General features: G+C 33.0%; 1 protein-coding gene and 1 long non-coding RNA gene across 4 annotated transcripts in view; one reads left to right on the plus strand and one right to left on the minus strand.

Moving 5' to 3' along the window:
- Positions 1 to 1,053: 1,053 nt before the first annotated feature.
- On the minus strand, positions 1,054 to 5,249 carry LOC139510512 (uncharacterized). Its single transcript, XR_011661896.1, has 2 exons — positions 4,910 to 5,249; positions 1,054 to 1,698 (listed from the first exon to the last, which is right to left on the minus strand). It is a non-coding gene; the product is annotated as an uncharacterized lncRNA (long non-coding RNA).
- Positions 5,250 to 7,368: 2,119 nt separating this feature from the next.
- LOC139511675 (protein strawberry notch homolog 1-like) overlaps positions 7,369 to 23,656 on the plus strand; it is a 69,779-nt gene continuing 53,491 nt past the window's right edge. Inside the window, exons 1-10 of one of the 3 annotated variants that reach the window (XM_071298679.1) lie at positions 7,369 to 7,420; positions 11,328 to 11,919; positions 12,285 to 12,375; positions 12,693 to 12,800; positions 13,349 to 13,435; positions 16,141 to 16,232; positions 17,059 to 17,127; positions 17,870 to 17,952; positions 19,923 to 20,041; positions 21,936 to 21,988. In XM_071298679.1, coding sequence (XP_071154780.1) covers positions 11,342 to 11,919; positions 12,285 to 12,375; positions 12,693 to 12,800; positions 13,349 to 13,435; positions 16,141 to 16,232; positions 17,059 to 17,127; positions 17,870 to 17,952; positions 19,923 to 20,041; positions 21,936 to 21,988 — 1,280 coding nt within the window. In that variant the 5' untranslated portion in view covers positions 7,369 to 7,420; positions 11,328 to 11,341. Of the gene's footprint in view, positions 7,575 to 11,327; positions 11,920 to 12,284; positions 12,376 to 12,692; positions 12,801 to 13,348; positions 13,436 to 16,140; positions 16,233 to 17,058; positions 17,128 to 17,869; positions 17,953 to 19,922; positions 20,042 to 21,935; positions 21,989 to 23,656 lie in introns of all 3 variants that reach the window. The other 2 variants (XM_071298678.1, XM_071298680.1) reach the window with 2 other exon arrangements.

Raw genomic sequence — 23,656 nt, forward strand, 5'->3', positions numbered from 1 at the left:
GAGTTCTCTGGTTTTCCCCATAGGGTTCTATGACGAACTGTTGTGCACAGTGACAGTCAACCTGTACCAGACACAGTGTTAGATGAGTGTCCCAGATTTTATTTAGCTTGACATTGCTTTTAATATAAAATCTACATATTTGCCAACGTACTATGAGTACTTCGTGTTCTATATAATATGTACATTCCCGTAAATAATCTTGTGCATGTGCAGTTCCATTGGGGAATTTACTTTCAACATTTTAACTTTTATGTTAATACATTAACATTTTAGATAAACAGCTGCTCCATGAGCTCACGATACGCCCGTGGATTTTTCAAAGAACAAAATCCCTAGATATTAACAAGTCGCCCAAGTTTGACGAAAACAGCTTGCAGCATATTTGAGTTATTGTCCGAAAACTGGGAAATCTGTTGTTATTGTTTTATTTGTATGTTCCGAAGTTTAGTGTTGATTAATTTTTATAGGCCTGCTGAAACCTGCCTCCTGGTGTGTGTGTTTTTCTGTGTTCGTTGAAGACCCTTGGTGGCCTTCTGCTGTTTTCTGCTCTTTTGTTGGGTTGCTGTCTCTTTGACAAGTTCCCCGTGTCCATGTATTCGTTTTTTGTGTTCTTGTTGAGAAGTGAGAAGATATGATTGAAATTAATATTATTTCAGTCTCCATGACATAAAGAGTGAGAAAATGACATCAAATTCAAAATAATTTTAACTTTTGCTATAAAATGATTACTCAGATGATACAACATTTTACAATGATGAACATTTGAACTAACCAGTTTTGAAAATGATGTGTATAGACAGATTTTCATGAGTCCCAGAGTCATGGACTGGCCTTTGTAATAACTCTGCTGCATAATCCTTTACCATACTTTCCATACTGAATTACGGATATATAAGTGAGAAACTAAATTCAACGTAGAGTGCTGACAATGGCACTTTTGTGTCATCTTATCATTCAATTTATCCGTCCAGTCTTCCGTTTTACTGAGCAGCAGCTGAATTACCATTTTCAACACGAACGTTTCAACATTCTATACAAAAAAGGAATGGAAAATGTTTTACAAAGGCATATTTATTTGTATCAAAGACGATATCTACAAAAACATTATCTTTGTTCAGTACAGCTCAGTGTACTCAGGGAAACAACGATGCTGGTCGGATTAAGATAGTCTGATTAAATATCCTTTGTCCTATGCATTCATTTTTTTTTCACATGTCCAGGGGTTGAGTTTAAACGAAATTGATATTTTTCAACAATCATTCATCGTCTCGTTTGTTATGTAAAGATCGAGAAAACATTTTGAATACAATTTTACAAGTCGATAATATAAGTACCATAATCACAATCCCCAGCACTGCTAATCTTATCATTCCAAACTCCCTAAACAAAAAACTGTCTTCGTATTTGTCTCCGGAAAATGTACCATTTGTGTAGCTGCCATTTATACGAGACAAACTATCTGTGTTACCATTTCGTAATTGCGAAATACTGAAATTGGTGCTGTTACTGAAGACGTTATTACTGTAATTTACGTTACTGTCCATCCCTGCATCTATAACGTTTTCGTTTGGGTTCATGTTCCCTGGTGAAATGATGGTATTACTCTGGTCTGAGGTCTTCGTTGTTGGCCTCGCGTAGCAAGATGGCATTTTAAACTCTAAATCAAGTTGTTCTTGTCAGTTACAAGTCTACCATACACTAAAAATACAGATCAGTAAAATCCGATAGCAAAATGCTAAGCTTATATACTAGTATTTATTACACAAAACAATTATAGTTTCTTAAATTTGATATGAAAGATGGTTTTTTTACAAACAATATTTGTCTCATTTGCAACCATACCATATATCCTTATTTCTATATAATACATATATTATACTTATCCTTTTATTATATTTCAGTATGTAAACTCAAGACTTTTAGTATAATTCAGTATATGACGTCAATGAATGTATCAAGTGTTGAGTTCGTTATGTTGTGTGTTTTTTTGTTTTTTTTTATACCTTTAACGTCATATTTTCCTCCCCTCATATAACGTGCGGTGAATTTGAAAATCTGAAATTTAGAAAATTATCTTTGTGGTCGTATTGTCATAGTAGACCATAGCATTGTACACCACCGAGAAATAAATAGAATAAAATAAATTGAATTTCTTCGTTTAGTTATGTTCACTTGTGTTAATATGTCTTTCGATTGAGTTTAGCCTTTTAAACTGATATTTTATAGGTTGTCTCATTCTGTTATGATGTTACACTATTTTTCAGATAAGGATGAAGGTTGGTACCTATTCAAACGTTTGAACCCTCTGCATTTGTTTGCACCTGTCCTTAGTCAGGAATCTGGTGTTCAGTAGTTGTCGTTGTTGATGTGGTCCATACGTGATTCTCGTTTTCCGTTGTTTTTTTTATAATATAGATTAGACCTTGGTTCTCCCGATTGAATGGTTTTACGCTAGTTACTTTGCGGCCCTTTATTTACGCTAGTTACTTTGGGGCCCTTTATAGCTTGCTGTTCGGTGTGAGCAAGGGCTCCGTGTTGAAGACCGTCTGACTTTGACCTAAAATGGTTTACTTTTACAAATTGTGACTTGGATGGAGATTTGTCTCATTGGCACTCTTATACCACATCTGTTTATACCTAGATACACGTTAAAAAATATCTTGAAGATATAAGCAACTGCATTTCCTCTTACTACATATCTTACCGTAGAAGATAAACACCGCCTAGCCATAATTTTTTTCTCTTCAAAACGTTTTTAAAGATTTCAAAAGTAACGTTATACTGTGACAAACTCGTTAAACTGAGTTGACTCAATGGCAAAATTGTGATGGACAAAAGTTTGTTGTTGTGTCTGCTTATAAATCACCGAACGACGTTGTCGTCATTAATCTAAGTTCTATGATAAAGAAATGTTCAAAACTAAGATCACTCATTCGAACACGTCGATACTCACAACTTCTACTTAAGATTAAATCATAGATAAATATTAGATAAATATGCCTCAACACTGACTAAATAATTAAAAGCTGTTACTGATAACCAACTCCCTCTATATATTGGCTCCATTTAATGAATGAGAAACCTTCTTTATAGTTTGTTTTCATTCTTCACCCAGTAAATGGTCCTTTTGATTCGTGTTCTTAAATCTGTAGAGGTTTATGGAAAAAGTGTGATGATAACTTATGTTACTGGCGTCTCGTTGTTGATTTTTAAAGTTTTGACAATTCTCATGGCGTTACGTTCAGTATTAGTGACTGAGTGTGCTACTTCCATATTATTTACCATCTAATTGTACTTGCTCTAGAATGTATAATTAATCTAAGAATGTTCTTTTCATGTCTGTGTTGTTAGATGAAATTACTGGTAAAATATGCGATGTGTAATTATTTTGATTAAATTAGTAAATATTTTCGAGAAGTTGGTAATCAGTTGCGTTGATTTATATTCGTCTGGATATATATGTAACACTTGTTTATGCTAAGTTCTTGAACTTCTGTTATATAATATCGTCCTGGGCATGCATGAAATATTTGCCACTGGACGCTAAGCAGCCAACAATCAATCAATGTTATATAATAGACAGTGATGACAAGACCCAAACACTAAAAATAGTTAATCTTTACTACGGGGGAGAGGGCGAAAAGGATAGAATAACATTTCAATTTTTAGCGTCTAATTCCATGGTTTATGACTGGCAATCTGGCTTATGATTTGTGATCCCTGTTCTTTATGAACTCAACACACTAATTATAGTACGTAATTTAAAGCTCTAAGATAGACCACGCAGTTGTAAAAGCTCTCTATACTAGGGAAAAATTCAAGTATTTTTGCAGTCTTAAAATAATGATATTATTGATGTCTCGAGTCTATTCGATTCATTCTCAACATTCCCAATCTTTAACATATTGTATACTATAATACAAATATATAGATTTTCTATACTAATTGATGACGATCAATGTACTATAATACAAATATATAGATTTTCTATACTAATTGATGACGATCAATGTAGAACTCTATATTGCTTGTTTTGTGTCGTTTGTTTGCCGTCTCTTTGACTTTCACCCTACATTTCCTTTATCTCTATTCATGGAATGAATAGAAAAAAGGAAACGAAGAATTGTACATTTTCTATTAATTTATGCATTTATAAAACTTTTGAATCTTCAAAATCCTCCACATCCCCCCTCCCCCACCCCCCTCGGTCTTACAAGAAAAACTAAATACAGGGCCAAGTTAGTAACCCGTGTAACAATTTCTGCCTACTCGCAGAATAAATATGATAGTTAGCTAGGTAAAATAATTTTACCGAGACTTTGAAAAGAAATTATTAAAACTATAACGCTGTTTAACGGTGCTGTAATGAAAAAAATGCCCATAATTGTCTTAGGGTAGGCATGGAAATTTCACACTAGTGATAACTTAAGGTAGGAAGGGAGGTAGAGAAAAAATAATTGTTTATCCAATATAACATCGTACTTCTAGCTAACAAGGACATATTATACTCCTTGGTGTATAATTAAAATTTGAACACTGAGCATTTCATAACATTATATTTCAAAAGCTGAAGACACTGCCAAAAAATGTGACCAGCAACATTTATACAATCTTCCTTCTTTTGTTTTACTCTTTCCTGAAATGGGAGGATAGTAAACATGCCACCCCTTTGATGATTTTAAAATGAATTATCTGCTTTCCCTTCTTTTCGCATTTTCAACGGACATTAAATACAAAACCAAATATTTTTGAATGCATTTACATAAATATTTTTTCTACATTATAAAATAAGAAACGGTTTATAACTGTATAAAAATTTGCATGGGTGAATTTTTTAAAGTGATAACTGATACGCTATTTTAATATTTATCAGAAAAATACTATGAGAATGACCAATAATTATACTTACATTTTTACATACAATCCTCGCTGTAAAATATACTAGTATATCCTAAGCATTAACCATGCATGCACAGATCCTTACTACTCACATGTTTATTTACCTTCGATTTTAATCATAGCTTCATTTTGTATCAAAAATAACACTATATCCAATCTATGACTTTTATTATCAATCTGGAGTACGTGATCATCATGTATGTTTCCTAAACGAGATTAATCATTGGTCAGTTAGGTACGAAACTCACTGTAATCTTTAAGGCTAAAATATCTAGGATCGCATTATCCTCAATATTCAATTAAGTCGATTGCTTTCAGATTTTCAGTATTGTCTCAGGAATAACCATCATAGATTGGTTTTGACAATAAGTTTTAATTTGACTTCGTACAGAATTTAAATCAATATTTCCACATGTTTAGGGAATTGGTTTTTGGAAGAATCGGCCGTTAAATCAAGAAATGACGAAAACTAGATATGACTTCAAATTGATTAGTCTGTGTTTTCACTATTAAAATATTGTGGCCTGATAAAAAAAGTTCTTTTACAATGTAATTTCAAATCATTAACCAAGCAGAATATTTTTTTTATATTGAGATTAATCACACTAACCATGCTTAAAACGTCGCGTTGTATTCTATTAAAAATCAAAATGATATTTTTTCACATAATTATATTTTTGATTGTATATATTTATTATAGTTCTGTGCATATAGCTTCTGTCTATAGCATATTTGATCTCAAGCTTCGGGAAGACATGGGAAGGTTCGTATCCAAAACAAAAATAAAAAACAAAAGACATCTTCCTGGTTGGCAGATTTGAAAAAAAATCTAATGCTTAGTTCAACAGACAATACTATTTTTGACAAAAACAAACGCTGGTAACCTTTCATCCATTTTTGTTCAATATTCATTTTTTGGCGAAATTGGCTGGATCGACTATATCCCCATATCTTGGATTGTCAAAGAGCAGAAACATTTGGTCTAGACATTAAATGAGATATGTAAATTCTGATACTCGGAGGAATGTAATTCATTTTTAAGAACATTGTGTGTTTTATCTTATTACATTAAACATCTGTAATAAACTTGACATAAAGAATCATTTTGTTTGAATCAACTTGTTGCAAAATTTTATTATATGCTGATGATAGTACCATACTATACTCTCATAAGAACCCAGAAGTTATATCTCAGAAACTAGGTACGGAACTTGAATCTTGCAGCAAATGGCTTATCGATAATACATTATCACTTCATCATGTTCATTTGGGGAAAACAGAAACTATTGTGTTTGGGTCAAAACGTAAATTGTCTAAAATTCGTAACTTTTACTTTTATGTGTGATTATTAAAAGTATTATTTGTAATACACAATTTCAACGCAAAATTGTGTGAAATATTTAGTCCTGAATATTGATAATTCTTTTTCTGGAGAAAGAATATTAAATGATAATATTATTCGAAAGATAAATTAAAGATTGAACTTGTTCCTACACAGACAAGCCAACTGTTTATCAGAACAATCTAAAAAGACTTTAGTTACAGCTTCAATTTCATTTTGACTATGCCTGTTCTGCATACATAGCTACTTTTGCATAGGTACTATCTATGTACTATTTATGTACCATAAATCTGTGGTACTTGAAATTTATTTTTAATATTCAGTACTATTGTTTTACTTACAAATTATTGTAATATTTAAGTACTTGTATTTTACAGCACTTGATTTGTACTTGAAATTTTTAAAAGTACTACAGATTTTTGGTTGCACGGTTACATTTTCAGCATTTTGAACGTTTGTCTTTTTCAAATCTCATGAAGTTATGATGTTCAAACTTGGAATACTGTGATCATTGTTGATATTTTTGCACCAATATTTTGAGTACAAATCAAGTCAGTGACTAGATAATACAAGTACCTAAATATTACAATAATTTTAAAGTAAAGAAATAGTACTAAATATTACAAGTAAATGTCCAGTACTACAGATTTTAAGTACAGAAATAGTACCCATGCAAAAGTAGCTGTGTATAGTATGCTGATGCCGAGTCAGCAAAAAAAATATAATGATAAATTACCGTGAATTATTACAAAACAAATGCGTTAGCTTTATAAATATAAAAAAAACCTGGATATAGATCAAAACGGTTGACCATAATGTATTGAATAGTATTGGTTATGTTAATATTGTTAATATTGAAAATGGCGTTAAATAATTGAGATTTAGCCATTTTGCTTTAAATCCCAGCTATGAAAAGAAATGTTTTATAAGTGCCTTTAAGGGCATATCCAACAGTTTATTTCTGACGGTGAGAATTTTTTCCCTTTAAGAAATTTTCAAATATATATGTAACTTCACTACACTCTTACTATGCTATTATGATTATACCGAAAATTGGTACGTTTTGGTTAACTGCTTTCTCCTAGTGGTATTTTTTTTATGGTATTTGTTTATTCCCGTTAGACGCTCTCTAACACTGAGATACGTTTAGTTGCAGAAAAAATCGCGGCAACAGAAAATGTAAAGATAAATCTGTCAATCTTTATAACAAAACAAAAAGAAAAAACGACACATCTATTGTAAATAACCCTTTAGATTACTCTCTTTTATAATTCAAGAAAACATACAATAGAGAATTTTATTGGTATAAAAAATAACAGAAGAGCGTCAACAGGTTAATTTCAGCAACTTTAGGGATGTTGCATAATCACATATAAGCTACTGATTTTACATTTTCATATATACCTACCAACTTTTAAAAATGCCCATGTATGTATGTACTGAGATTCCGCCAATTAAGACGCACCCTTTGATTGACTGCAAGGGTACAGCGGATCCATGTACACTCCCTAAGGATTAATGGAGATGTGTCCTTTACAATATTATCCCACCACCAGAACAATCCCCACCCAACACCGCCCAAGGGAGTGTGTAGGACACCGGGAAGTCTGTTATTATGGTGGAGGAAGCCGAAGTACTCGGAGAGAACCACCGGGCCACTCGGTGGAAACAGACAAACCAGAGATATATCAGAAGATTGATCTCCAGGTCAAAGTAGGGGACAACTTTGACCAACCGAGGCCCCCAAAGTACCCATTCTAGTTTAAACTCCGGTCTGGGTACCAGAGATGTGTGTGAGAGGGTGAAAATTACCCTTCTGATGTACTGATATTTTTAGCACCAAGAGTGAGAATCGCACTCGGGACCTTCAGCACTGTAGCCATCGGTCTTAACCACTAGACCACGAACTCACACAATCCATGGGGATTTTATGTGCAAGAGTGCTCTGATAGTCCAACAAAACCTTTAAGGGGTCTTCAAATATATTTTAATGTTGTTTTTTGGATTCTTCATACGTTTACAAACCTGTAGCCATTGTAAAATGAATTGCTTTGTTAAAAATTGCTCTTTCAAATTTTCAATTTGGGAGCCTCCATGGGGGAAATCCCCAGCAAATAGTGACAGTTGGCAGGTATGCATTTTCATTTTAGTACAAAGATTTGGTTTGTCTAATGAAGGTTTTTTCCCACAGGCACTTGTTTCTATCCATACGAAGGTCGACTATTCATATAAATATATGGATAGTCGACCATCGTATGGATAGAAACAAGTATATGAATAGTCGACCTTCGTATGGATAGAAACAAGTGCCTGTGTTTTTTCCCCCTGTTTTATCTAAATTTAAATACATGAAAAGCTTTCGGGTCGATCGGGCCCCACGTCGATCCGGCCCTAATAAAAATATACTTATAAGGAATAAAAATAAAGATATATATTAATTGTAATTCATAAATGTTGATGATTTTTTTTGGGATACGATTGCTTTCAAGCAATCTGTAGACTTTTACCGTTGACTCAGGGCTCATTCCCTCACGTCAGCCGTTTTTTTCTAAACATTCAGCAACATCTCAGATTCTTATGATTGTCTTGCTTTAAAAGGTAAAAACAAGCAAAAGGATTGAACATTAACAACTTTCCTGTAATGTTCTTCTCATAACCTTCATGTTTGATATTTCCCTTGACTTATATGCGTGTTTTTAACCACACGGAAAATCAGAATTAAGCAGTATTTATATTTAGTGTTTTTATAAATTTAGAAACACGTCAGAGGGAATTCCCCAGTTTTGATAAATGCGAGCTGAATTCCGATAATTCTATTTCTGTCATATAAGAACTGAATTGGAGTTTTTCTATATTTTACCGTTATGAAACTGATACTGTACTCTCATAAAGAAATGGAGACCCATTCATCATATCATTTAATAAACGTTCTTGTTCCAAATCGCAAGTCGCGGGTTTGTTTATGTATTACAATGTGCATGCGTATAGTTTTCTTGATTTCAAGGGGTATCAGATTGAGTGGTTGCTCTGGATTCCCCGCTTATTAATTAATTTAAAACTCATGGGATTCTTTCTATGTCTGTCTGCTATTGAGGATTTAATATTGTTGTTGCATAATTTAAAAATCATATGCATCATTTAAATTAAAATCAATGTAGTTTTACCTATAACACCCCTTCAGCCGAAATGGAGTCTTCCATATTATCGTTTCGAGTTGTCTCCCTTCCGAAAGTATTTCCCGTCAAAATCAAAATACAACACGACTCGTCAAGAAAAACTAACTCGTTGGATGTCGATAAATGTCGTATTATATTAAGAACAATCTCAATTTAAACAGAGGAGTGTGTACGGAAAGGAGTCATGCCCACTGACCCAAAGGAAATGAATATCTAAAGAGTTAGAAATTGGGTTCCTCCTAGAATTAACGGTGATAAGATACGGACCATAAGATACGAAGTGAAATACCTTCTCTCACTTTCAGTTAGTCCGAGATTACTCTGACGTCCAAATTCTGTTTTGCCAGACGAGCTGTGGCCGCGGGACGGGGGACGACCCCAGCTTGTCTGGCAAAACAGCCGTTGGACGTCAGAGTAATCTCGGACAATTTATTCTATATAATACTACTAAAAATATTTTATTTCCCACATTTTTTCTCTATAATTATGAAATCTTCAGGCGACTGTGCTCTCAGTGACTGCTGTGGAAAGTAAACTTGGAATTGATAGTACACAGATAAAACACAATAAGTACATTGCTCATACACTTGAATACGGGATTGGCTGCTTTTAAAGTTGAGTGACTATTCAGATTATTACATTTGCATATGCAGTTGAATTAGTTTTGACTGAAATAATACTATCCAGCTGTACCAGGACTTGCGGTCATAAAACTTTCGAGTCAGTTTTTTGTACTCATACTCGAAATCAACCAATGAAAGTTTTATTGTTTTCGAGCACGATTTTTGTGCTCCAAGCACTGAGCAAAGTTTTATGCCTTCAAGGCCAGGGCTGTCAAAAATGTGGGAGACTCAAGCATGTTCATGCTTTTTTGCAGCAGTATCCTTGGATCTATTTTTTTCCTCTTTGATCTTTTCAATTTTGACCAAATCTCACGAATTTGCTTAATGAAAAGTTGGCAGAACTGCTATACATGTGTCAATGAAAACTATACGGCAATCATATCCCTCAGAGCATTCTGCTCTTTGATTATGATAATGTAAAAGGTGTACGGTAAAAGAAAAAAGACAGGCCTTTGAAAAATATTTTCTTTAGATGAGTATAAGAAAACTAGCCGGTTGATTATGTTTTTATTACAAGTTTTCAAGATTATATTGAGTATAATTATATTAAAACGTATATAAAAGAATTCAGACATCAACCTGGTAGTAAATTGTTAATATTTGAATGTATATGTTAGATAAGTTATTTATTTCCTATTTTGATAAGGAAAAGTAATGCCAATTCGCGGTAACGTAAAACGCAGACTGTGATCCTAACAAGTCTTTCATCTTGTGTTATAACAAATAGCTACATACACAATGGTACAGGCCGATCCCCAAGCTGATATGCATGCATGATCAACTGTCACAAATTATACACCTCATTGATATTTGTACAAACAAAAATGTTTGTTCTGCTTGACCCAAAAATATTTCTTAAATATTGAATGTTTCTATTTGAAAATAATTGGGGTATTGAACAAATTACAATTTGTATGAAGTGCAGAAGCACTTAATTCTTCAAAATGACAGATGAAATGTTCACACGGTCAACACTTTTACAACCCTGTATGCAACAAAATTACCAAAGTATTAAAAGAAGCATTCCATACTTATAATTATATTTATTTGCCAGGATCCAGAAAACACTATTTCTTTAAAGTTTTTTTTCATTTACCTGTACACTTTATTGTGGGACTCCTGTCATTATGAATGATACATTTTATTTTGAAATGAAGGTCAATTTCAGAATGACTCGAGATTGATGTTGTCCAAGTCAAAAAAACATATTGTAATGAAATATACATGTAATATATAGTGTAATCTTGTCCTATAGTTCTCATGAATATTAATTATATCTACTTTCAGACTATATTTTTACTATGGAAACAGAGAGTCTAATACAGGAAAATGATGCTTCAAACCATGATGTTAAGAAATTCAAATTACAGAGTGAACAAAAAAGTGAAGAAGACAATGATCATGAAATATTAAATGGAAAAGAGGAGACCACCGGAAATAGTTTAAGTATGAACAATGGAACAGATAATTCATTAGGTCAACATAGGTCAGTACTGTCCCAGATATTGAACTCTAAGGAAGGAACTGTTCCTCAGGTTGAACAAAATAACAAAACAATGCTCTCACAAAATTTGATATCGCCAAATGTCAGTCAAATGAATCAATCTTTTCAAATGTCAACGATGCCTCCTGTGTTAGCCTCTCAAATGATAAATTTAAGCCAAATAACTAACAGAGCTTTCCAATCACCAGTAATGATGTCAAATGGATCACCTATGATTCCTGTACATCCAATATTGCAACAGATTCAGACACTAAATGGATTGTATCAAACTAACAGTTTAGTTGTACAGCAGACACCAAAACCACCAACAGTTGATCTAACAGAACAGGAAGAGATTGGAAAAATGAAGGATGATGGGCTTGAAGAAAGTGTCAGGTAAGGTTAAAGGTCTTCTTTACTAAGAGGATTATGTTAGTGTTATTTTCATATGTATGTTTCGTTAAAATATAACCAATGAACTAGGATTCTATTTTTAAAAGTATGTTCATCTTTTCATGATTTACTACCTATGCAAAATGTATACCAGTTTATAAAATTATAGATAAAAATGATGCCATAAAGAAGACTAATTATAATTGAAAAAGTTGTTGATTTTTTTTATACATTATATAATTTCTTTCATTGACGATATCAACTGAACACTTCTGACCTTTAACCTCTATAGGTTAATGATTATGGCAGTGCATTTATCGGAAGTAAACACATAACTAACTCAGTTAGGTCCTTATTTCTATTTTCAGTACTGAAGTATTTTCAAAGTATCTCCACAGAGAGATTGTACCAGGATGTATGCCCCACCCAGGGGATATTGTAGAGGCTGGACCTCTTGCAGTAAGTAATGGAATTATTCATACTTTGAATTTATTTATAAGAGTTTATCAACTTTATAATCATAGATTGCCTACATTTTTTGTTTGTTGTCTCTTTCTATTCACTCCATATGTATAGCTTGGCTTTGTTAGTTTGATTAATTCAGTGTTCTGCTGTATAATGGTCCTCTGGTATAATCTCAAAATGAATTTTATTATATTGAATTATTTTCTTTCAGATAAACACCTTTAATTAAGATTTCTACTTTCAAAGTCTGTTTGTTTTAAGTTTGATAGGATTTGTACCTGCTTTTACAATTTTTTTTTTGTAATTTCCAGGAATTACTACCTCCAGACCCTACCTACCCAGTTGTTGAAGGTGTAACATCGGACATAGTTGCTACTGGAAAACTCAGTAGTTTACAGTTAGAAGGGGTGTTATATGCAGTAAGTATACACAGCAATACATTGTTTATTTACAGTCCCAGAGAAACATTGGATATTTGTTTACTTCTTCACACATTCCTACTGACTTAGATTCATTATTATTCCTTGGATACCAATTGTCGTAGATTTCGTTGGTACAGGTGAACCTAGTCCAAATACCTATGACGTCTTGAAAGGCTTGTTAATTTTTTTCTGTGATGACATCAAAGGTTAAGCCATTTTCCCGTCTGGGCTTTGAGAGAGAATTTGGTGCAGGGGGTCTTTTAGACCCTATTTTAGTAAGAAATTATTGCAGGCTATAATTTTTGCATAGTTAAAAAGTCTTATCTTTTTTGTGCTTATTGATGCAAAATATTTCCAGAAATATCCAAAAAGAACTGATAAATAAGATACGATTCCATTTGAGATGAGCAAATATTTACTTTGATTTCAAAGGATAGTGTAGCTAGTTATAAATTATTCCAACTGATTATATGAACTGCAGTAAAGAAGAAACCTATATTTATCAATCTTAATCTTTTAATAATTGAATGATATTTTTATTTTAGTGTCAGAGACATCAGATGATTTTAACTAACGGTCAGCGAGCAGGATTCTTCATTGGGGATGCTGCTGGTGTGGGCAAAGGAAGACAGGTACTATATTTGGATATATTAGGTTTTTATGCAATATACACATACATGTACTATGTAAATTTTCCTTTAGATTTAACTGTGATTTTTGTTTAGCCTTGAATTGAAGAAGTTTACAATTGTAGAATAATCCAGGACCCAAGCCAACAATATGAGAAATATACTAGAGTCTGATTAACAAAAACATTTGAGACATCTCTTAAAGCGCTTGGCCCTAATAGACAACTTTCGAGTTCGATGCATTTCCGTCAAAAACTCTGGTTTTAGTGAACCTCATTTGTGCGTTTAGGGGCGTCGTCACTTCCGTTCCAATGTTGAGCGAGTGGTTGGAAAACTATAATTCTATATTGTACGAATTATTCGGCAAATTGAATTCTCAAAATTGACAGTCAGCATTGCTGTCATTAGGGAGTTGTCATTAAGTACCTACAGAACAACCATTATTTCTAGTTTATCCTGCACAATGACGATCACTAAGACGCTTGATGAACGTAAATAGTGCAGGGATACAGGCGACCCCCTCTATCTGGTAAATGACGTCATAAAGGCGCGTATAATTGACAAGTTTTTTCCGGTGACGGATGAACTCGAAAGTGGTCTATTGGAACAAATCTTTCTAAGAACTGTCTTCAAATGTTCTCTTTTAAAAAATTATAGCTGGCAGTTTAACTGACATACACAATATCTCAAAGGCTGTTGACATTTTCATTATTTCCCACTAATATCACTGAAGAAGAAAAAACCCAGACTCAAGAGCGATGTTTGATTCAAATCAAATCTTATCAATCAGTCCTACAAATCAATTAAGATGGCCGCTTGAGCAAATATGGCTTTTAAAATCATATATGAAATGTTACGAAAAAATGCTTTTAGATCTTTGGGGGAACTGATATTTGCTGAAACAAATAAATAAACAAATACCTTATTTGCCAATAAGGGTGCCCAAAATGAGCAGAATAATAACAGCATAATTTTCAAACATAATGTAAAGGTAAATTAAAAATAGGTTACAGCAGATTCCAACGAGTATGAAGCTACAGGTAGATTCTTTGGTTAGCTTCCTTGTTAGCTCAACCATGAAATGATTATTACCTCAAAATTGGGAGGAACATAGCACCAATTCATCATCCAATGAAAACACTCATATCAATGACCTATTTATAATATGTATGTTTCATACAAACAGGTTTCCCTAAACAACTTTGCAAATTAAATTTCATTTCTTATAGTTTTTGATTGAATTAAAAAATTCTATGTATTACAATAGATTAGAAGCGGATTTTTTGTTCAAGGATGATGTACCCTTGTGTTGATTCAATGCTAAACAAATGGAAATTTTATAGAAAATTCACAGCATTTCCCCTTGCACTTTCATAGTTGGCAATTTAGTACTTGATATATTGAGGATTTTTGCAAGCAGTGCTAGCAATGATTTCACTGAAACAAGTTTATAAATCTAGGACTTTTTGTAAACAATAAACGCTAGCACATCATAGAAAATCAAGTGAGTAAGGCAGCAACCATTTGATTTTCTGGGGGAAGCTATGGTTTTTTTTGGAAAAAAAAGTTTGTTTCCAGTTTTTGGAGAAAAAAATAATTTGTTTTTGATTCTGAGAAAAAAAAATAATGTTTGTTTCACCCTCAGCTGCCACTATATGTAATGCTAAAATTGAAAGAAAAAAATTGTTTTCGACTTGTCGCGAAAAAAATAGATTGTTTTTCTCCACAGGCGAAAAAAAAAGTTTGTACAGAAAAAAACCATAGCCCCCCCCCCCCAAAAAAAAAATCAAATGGTTGCTGCCTAATCTATGCTTAAAATTTTATAACAAAAATATCTGCGGATTTTCTACAATAATCTTGGTTTATTTGCCACAAAATCCCGTTTAACTTTTAAATGCAATAAAACTACAAATAATAATGCTTAATCGAAGTTTCCTCATTGTAAATGTACAAAATAGCCCATCTCTATTATTCATTATCTTTACTGTTTTAAAATTATTGCAGTTTGAGAACATTCGTAATTCAATGGCTACAGAAGGGGTCATTAACCTTATACATACACATAACTGGATTTATAAATGAACTGAGTAATTGATTGAAATAAAATTGGCAAATCAAACACACCTACAACTTGCTTGTGGATTAGCTTATACTTATCAATAAATTTTAAATTTAGATTGAAAACTTATTTTTAAACTGACTTGTAAAACAAGTTTTACAATGTTTATACTCTGTCACTAGTTCTGATTGGCTATCTGTTTAACTATTGACTCCACCCAAATGCTTGTGTTCCTTACCTAATAATGATTTCATGGTTGAGCTAGCAAGGAAGCTAACAAAAGAATCTACATTTAGCTTCATACTCGTTGGAATCTGCTGTAAAGTATATAACATGGTTAGTTTTGATTTAATTGATTAACATCTAACATCAAAGTGAAAGAGATGAGTAATTTGTAATAATAAAAATATATAATATGACCCATTGTTCTAAGTGAAATAGTGAAAGGTGTTGAAGTGATCTTTGAAAAAACTTAGCCTGCTGAAACCAAATATTCGTAGGATGGTCTTTGCTTGGACAGTCATACGAAGTTATGGTAAATAATCTTGTTATCAAAATTATTATGTATAAGAGTGAGCGAATACAGGGTCCTTAGAGTGCTTAAACAAATGTAACTATTGAACATTGCCAGGATTTATTAATTTTGTAGATAGCAGGTATCATTCTTGACAACTTCTCAAGAAAAAGAACAAAACACATATGGTTTACTATTTCTTCTGACCTAATTGTGGATGCTCGAAGGTTTGTAGTCGTAACTCATTTTCATTCTTCTTTAAGCCTTTTAATTTTTTTTTATTTCAATGATGTCTCTTTTGTAAAGAAGACAGAACAGCAAATAAAACAAACCAGCAACATCAAGATTAGTTCTCTGCAAAAGAGTCTATATGGCAATTGAAACATGCACCTAGTGTTCCAAATTAGAAGCCTAGTACATGTATCTTTGATGATTTAAAAAAAAAATTCAACCATTGGGTCAATGCCTCTGATAGTGTAGGTTTTCTAACAATGGTATCACAAGACCAGTAGTCAGTACTTTAATGTTGACACAATCTATCTTTGATAACAAATAAGCTGTTTACAAAACTTTGAATTTCTCAGAATACTTGATACCTCAGTAATAGACTACTTGAACCATATTCTGAGAAACTTTTTCAAATTTTGAGTCCTCAATGCTCTTCAAATTCATACATTATTTAGCTGTTTAAGTTTTTTTTTTATTAAATTGCAATGAAACATGCTTCTAGCATACAAAATGATAATCCTGGCACATGTATCATTAAATTTTAATATCTAGATGTGAAGGGCAGTTCAGTTGAAACACATTTATCCCTTTATTTCTGTTTTACATTGCTATTGAAGTATTTCTATTGATAAAAAGCCTCAAATTTTGTTGATTTCTCGACTTCATGGGATTTTACTTGAACTTTTTCCATTATCATATTGTAATAATAGATTTTTCAAAATTACTCCTTGAGGTAGAAATATGTATGTAATCAATTTGTGACAATCAAATTAGATGTTGATGCCTTTATTATTTAAATACAGAGTTTTGACTAAATTTTTTCAGAGATCTGACAGATTTGGGATGTCATATTAGAGTTATAGATGGGTGTCAAGAACTAGACAAGGAAACAAGGTAAAGATAATGCTGAGGTGAAGTCTCATCTATAACTGTCAAGATAGATGGAAGAGTGAAACCAAGAAATGTGTAGAATGTTTCTTTTTTTGTTATGTGTATGACTCCTAGCTAGTCTTGGAATATGCAACACAAAAACTAAATCTAATTATATTCTCCCTCATTACTTTAGTTCGAATATAAAATAATTATATTCTATGAAACATGAAAACTTAATTCAATGGCGTTGTACATAAATGACATATTCGATGGCCTTAACAAAGAACAAAAGACCTAAGTAGGTGTGCTACTCACTATAACCTTTAGTTCTATATCTTATGTATGAAATACACACATAATACTAGTGATCATAATTACAAATTAAATCATTAGTGAATACATGTGTCTCTTCTTTAGGCTATAGCAAGAGTCGATGGTCAGAAAGATGACTGCACAGGTTTTGTGTGCAAACAATCGGTCACATATCATGAATATTCATGAACTGACAACAAACTAAATATTAGGTCCATTATTGAACAACATTTTTCACCTGGTTTGGCCACAATGAATTTAATTAATTATTTTTTGGGATTGGTAGATGTTATACACAGTATGAAAAGAAAAAAAATATTAAATTTTTACTGGAATTCCTGTTAAATAGAATTTAGATTTGGTTTCGTAGTGTTTGCCTTAAATTTGCTTTGTAATTTGTGATTTAGGAATACTAGTACATATTTTTACTGTATTACTTATTTAATTACAGGGTTCTTGGTTTACCTGCCGATTTTAAAGAAGGAGTTGTGTTTAGTACTTATGCAACTTTAGTTTCTTCAGTACAGCGTGGAGGTAATCTTATTAACATGAACTACATTTGTTTTATTTAAAATCGACAGCTTTGCTTCAAGATAGATAAATGAAGCTTTATATGCCCCTGTGGCTGTGAAAGAAGATGCGGTACTCATAACCAAGGATCAAGTGTGCACTTGACTCCAATCTTAATTGACTAGGATTGTCAGTTTTCCTTTCGAAGGTCGTGGTTTTCTCCCGGCACTCCAGCTCCATCCACCAATAAAACTAACTGCCATGAAATAGCCCAAAAGTGGCATTAAAATACCTACAGTCAATCAATTAATCTTACAGTTTGAGTTCTGCCATAATCCATATGTCTCTCTTTAGGGGGCTCGCGGGTCTAAATGAATTTTTTTATTTAATATAGGATTTCGCTATATTTTTCTATAAATGAACTTTATCTTATCTTTAATAGAAAAATGAAATAAAAAATGGGGTCACCGTTCATTTACGCTCACAATCTGCCTTCGAAAGAAAGCATACAATTTTGTTAATGTCCTTTTTTTCTGTTGAACTAATAGGAGAAATAGCAGTAATATCGAAATAAAAAAAGAACTAAATTACAGAAATTGCTTAAATTTTACAATTATTTAGTTTATGTACAGCTTATTCGAAAACAACAATAAAAAATATAGGTCACCGATGAGTTTAAAAAGATATTTCAATTTTAATGCCAAAAAATGACATTTTTGCACCAAAGGGAGATAATTTAGAGCTTTTTCAATGATATTGACATTTTAAAAGTCACCTGGGGTCAACATGAATAAATTTTTTGGAATGATTTTTGTACCATATGATAAAGTAACAACTACTAAAGGTAATTAATAAAATTTGTAATGTAAAATAAAAGTTTTTTTTTTTTTCTGAAAATCTTATACCCGGGAGCCTCCTTAACTTCTTATCTACCACAGGCGATCATACAGTTCACGACTACACACAGCTTATTAGTTAGCTACTGCAGCTGATTTGTAGGTTAACTACCAGAGATATTTTGCAGTGTGATAATTTTTACGGCGGTGCAATTAAATATGAAGTTATTAAGCAATTACTGTATAGAAATTAAAAATAAAAAGTGCATTTAATTCACAATTGTTTGAATTTTTATATTTCTGATTTTGATCCAATTATGTACACTAATTAAGTCAATAAACTATGTTGAAAAACAAATTATTTGTCCAAATGTCGTTATCTAACTCCGGTTCCTCGCTTACTATTTCCGATTAACTGATATCACTGCCGATACTTCTAACTTCACTTTCGTCTATATCAGACTGCTTAAAACCCTCAAACTCTTCATCTTCTTCCTCCGATTCGAAGAATGAAGCCCATTTAACGGCCATTGTTTCAATCGCATTTCGCAAACAAAAACACGTGTTAAAAACAATGTATTTTAATGTAAACATATTACCTTTCAATGGAAAGGAATATAAGAGTTGAAAGTTTATTCATCAGATCAGTCACTGCGAATACACAGGTGACCTGGCAAGCGGATTTATCAGTCACTACGAACTAAACTGTTAATTACCGTGTATATATCCGTCAGTGGTAGATAAAGAGTTGAAGTTGTCAAGCAATGTCGTCATTTTATGATTTAGTTTAAGAAAGGTTATAACAACAATGCAGTATTCTAACAAAATGCAATAATTTTAAACAAACTATAAAGAATCATCTGATTACTTGCGTACTAATGAGTATCATGACCGAGTATTTAAGTATAAATTTCAGATCTTCTGACATATCTAACATTAATGTATCTTATTTTAGGAGTATTCAGTACATCTAATCATAGTGGAATACAACACCCTAACAAAAATCAATACTTTTGCATAGACTTAAAGAATTATCTGAGTACTAGAGTACTCATGAGTATGATAGAGTACTCATGAGTATGATGACATAGTACATTGAACTCGAGTATTAGATTTCAGATCTTTTGACATACCTAACATTAATGTATATTGTTTTAGGAGTATTCAGTACATCTAAGCATAGTAGAATACAACAGCTTGTGAACTGGTGTGGTGGTGATAACTTTGATGGCTGTCTTATATTTGATGAATGTCATAAAGCTAAGAACTTTGTTCCTGTGAGTTAAATACATACTTCTCTTTATAAACTAACTTTTTAACTGGACTTGGCTATTAAATGTTTAATTATGTAATTGTGTACCAAAATTTTGGGGGCGATTGATTTATTCGCCTTTCACGAGTAGAAAAATAACTCAAATATACACTATTTTTGTAAATCGTTGTGAATATGTTAAAATAGATCTTTCCTTATCTAACTTCATCAAGTAAATTTGTAAATTGCGAAATTGAAACGCTGCAAAGTGGTCTAGAAAGGGCTAAACATGAAATTAAGTATCTGCAAAAAAAAAATTGGGTTACAGTATTCAAAAATAATCACCAAAGATACCAGGCTTATCAATTTGTATGTCAGGCTCACTCTTTGTCAAAAGGCTCATCACTGATGCTGAAATCAATAAAGTTGAAAAGGCCAAATAAGTTACAAATTTTATGAGAATCAAGGAGCTTTTAAAAATTCTGAAAGGTTTTGCAAATATAGCTAAGGTATTTTTCTGCAGAGAAAAATTCTTAGTTTTTCAAACAATTTAAAAGTTTTGTAAACAGTTAATTTGTAGATATGCGCATATTAATGATAATTCATACAATTGCTGACTATTGGGATGATGCCCATTTGAGAGGAAACAGCAGTGACATCAACTAAAATAGTTTTTAATGCTTTTTGCAAATTTATACCCCACGCAACGAAGTTGTGGAGGGTATAATGTTTTTGACCCGTCCGTCCGTCCGTCATTCCGTCCGTCCGTCAGTCCGTCAGTCGTGTTTCTTGTCATCACAACTCCTCTCAAACCACACAACAGAATTTCACGAAACCTTTTCAGATAATAAGGACATACTATGTAGTTGTGCATATCGACGGGAAATTGCGATTCAATTTTTTTTCTAGGAGTTACGCCCCTTTGAACTTATTTACTTTAATGTACTACTGCAACAGTTTGTCATCGCAACTTCTCTCAAACCACACAACAGAATTTCACGAAACCTTTTCAGATAATAAGGACATACTATGTAGTTGTGCATATCGATGGGAAATTGAGATTCAATTTTTTTTCTAGGAGTTACGCCCCTTTGAACTTATTTACTTTAATGTACTACTGCAACAGTTTGTCATCGCAACTCCTCTCAAACCACACAACAGAATTTCACGAAACCTTTTCAGATAATAAGGACATACTATGTAGTTGTGCATATCGACGGGAAATTGAGATTCAATTTTTTTTCTAGGAGTTACGCCCCTTTGAACTTATTTACTTCTATGTACTACTGCAACAGTTTGTCATCGCAACTCCTCTCAAACCACACAACAGAATTTCACGAAACCTTTTCAGATAATAAGGACATACTATGTAGTTGTGCATATCGACGGGAAACTGCGATTCAATTTTTTTTCTAGGAGTTACGCCCCTTTGAACTTATTTACTTTAATGTACTTCTGCAACAGTTTGTCATCTCAACTCATCTCAAAACACACAACAGAATTTCATGAAATTTTGTAGATAATAAGGACATATTATGTAGATGTGTATATTGACAGGAATTTATTATTCAGTATTTTTTCTTATACAATTTTTTTTTCTTATACTTATTTAATTTCTCCAATGACAATGTGGGGACGTGGGGTATGTGAGCGTGCTCACTAAGGTTCTTTAATCATTTCTGGAATGTGTTCTAGAACTCCAGCTAAAGCTAGCCTCTAGTTGCAAGAATTTCTTACTGTTTTGAAGACCCATAGTTAGCATTGACTGTTTTCTGCTCATTAGTCGGGTTGTCTCTTTGACACATTCCTGATTCTCATCTCAATTTTAGTATTTGATGACTGATTTTCATGATTAAGTATAGTGTATCTACCATGATTGAGCTTTATCAAATTAATTTTTTATTTTGATTTAATGACAGGGAAAAGAACAGAACAGTACCAAAGTAGCTTTGTCTGTGGCCACTATACAGAGGTAGGTATTGGCTAGCACTAGATTGTTATATTTCATTGTATGTTCTGTCTCGGAAAAATCAACTAAAGAATTCAACATTTTTTGAGGAGTGGTCAGATTTCCTTGACTTCACTGTCAAAATTCCCGAAGAAATCATTCTGACAGGAGACTTAAATTTCCATCTCGATGATAAGATATTTGTGACACCGTAAATTTGAAGAAACAATTAGCAACCATGGTCTCGTACAACACGTTGTTGGCGATAAACATATCCGTGGACACACACTCGACGTTATCATATGTAGGGAGAATAGTTTCTTGCTCGAGTACTGTCAATTGAGGATCTGCAAATCTGTGATGACAAAGGCATTTCCATGCTAGATCATTTCACAGTGCTTTGTGAACTTAATATCACGAAACCACCAAAACAAAGAAAGTCCGTGAGTTTTTCGGAAGTTCAAAGAAATAAACATTGAAAATTTCGAGAAGGATATAAACAATTCACTTATCCTAAATGACCAAAATACTTCGGTTGAACATTGTGTTGCTTCGTACGACTCGGTGCTGCAAACTCTCCTTGACAGGCATGCTCCAGAACAATCAAAAGTGATCACTCAGCAACCAAACACAGAGTGGTACACTGATGAGTTGCATGTTGCAAGGCGAGAACGCCGCAAAGCTGAGCGACAAATGCGAAAAACAAAGCTCGAAGTTCATAAACATATTTATAAAGAACATTGTTCCAGGACAAGTAAACTGCTCTTCAAATGCAAGATGGACTATTATTCAAATAAAATTTCTGTAGTTGGACACAATCAAAAGAAACTGCTAAAGCTCACAAACGGCCTAATGGGAAACACAAACCAGGTGATTTTCCCATCACACCACAGTGAAATTGAACTATCAAATAGATTCGGGAACTTTTTCCTCGGAAAAATCAAAACAATAAGGACCAATTTATGTTAAGTGAATGAATCGTCTGCCTATGATAAAGAAGAATTTAAATACAATTTAAAATTCAAAGGCCAACCACTAACCTTCTTTACACCTGCATCTGTAGAGGAAATACGTAAAATTATTTTGAAAGCTCCAACCAAATCATGCGAATTATATCCTCTTCCGACAAATATATTAAAACCGTGTCTAAACAGTTTAGCTACCGGCATCACCAAGTAGTGGAACTTGTCACTGGAACAATGTTGTGTACCATCATCTTTCAAGGAGGCAGTTGTCCGACCATTCTTGAAAAAGGTTGGTCTAGACAAAGACGTATTGAAAAATTATCGACAAGTCTCTAATCTTCCATTTGTATCCAAAGTGGTCGAAAAAGTCGTTGAGACTCGCCTTGAAAACCATCATACGTCAAACTCTCTTCACGACCATGTACAATCAGCCTAACGTGCGTGTTATTTGACCGAGACAGCATTACTTCGTGTGCATCATGACATCACTGTTGCACTTGATATCGACTCTTGTGCCGTTTTACTAATGCTAGACCTATCGGCTGCTTTCGATGTTATCGATCATCCTATTCACATAAAGCAGATGGAATACTATTGTGGGAGAACCGGTACAACACTCAGTTGGTTGAAGTCATATCTCAAGATGAAGACTCAGCAAATTGCTATTGGTTCTGTTCTTTCTGATGAGATTCGTCTCCTATTTGGTGTTCCTCAAGGATTGGTCTTG

This window comes from Mytilus edulis, chromosome 2 (assembly GCF_963676685.1).
Source record: "Mytilus edulis chromosome 2, xbMytEdul2.2, whole genome shotgun sequence".
NCBI classification, from domain to species: Eukaryota; Metazoa; Mollusca; class Bivalvia; order Mytilida; family Mytilidae; genus Mytilus; species Mytilus edulis.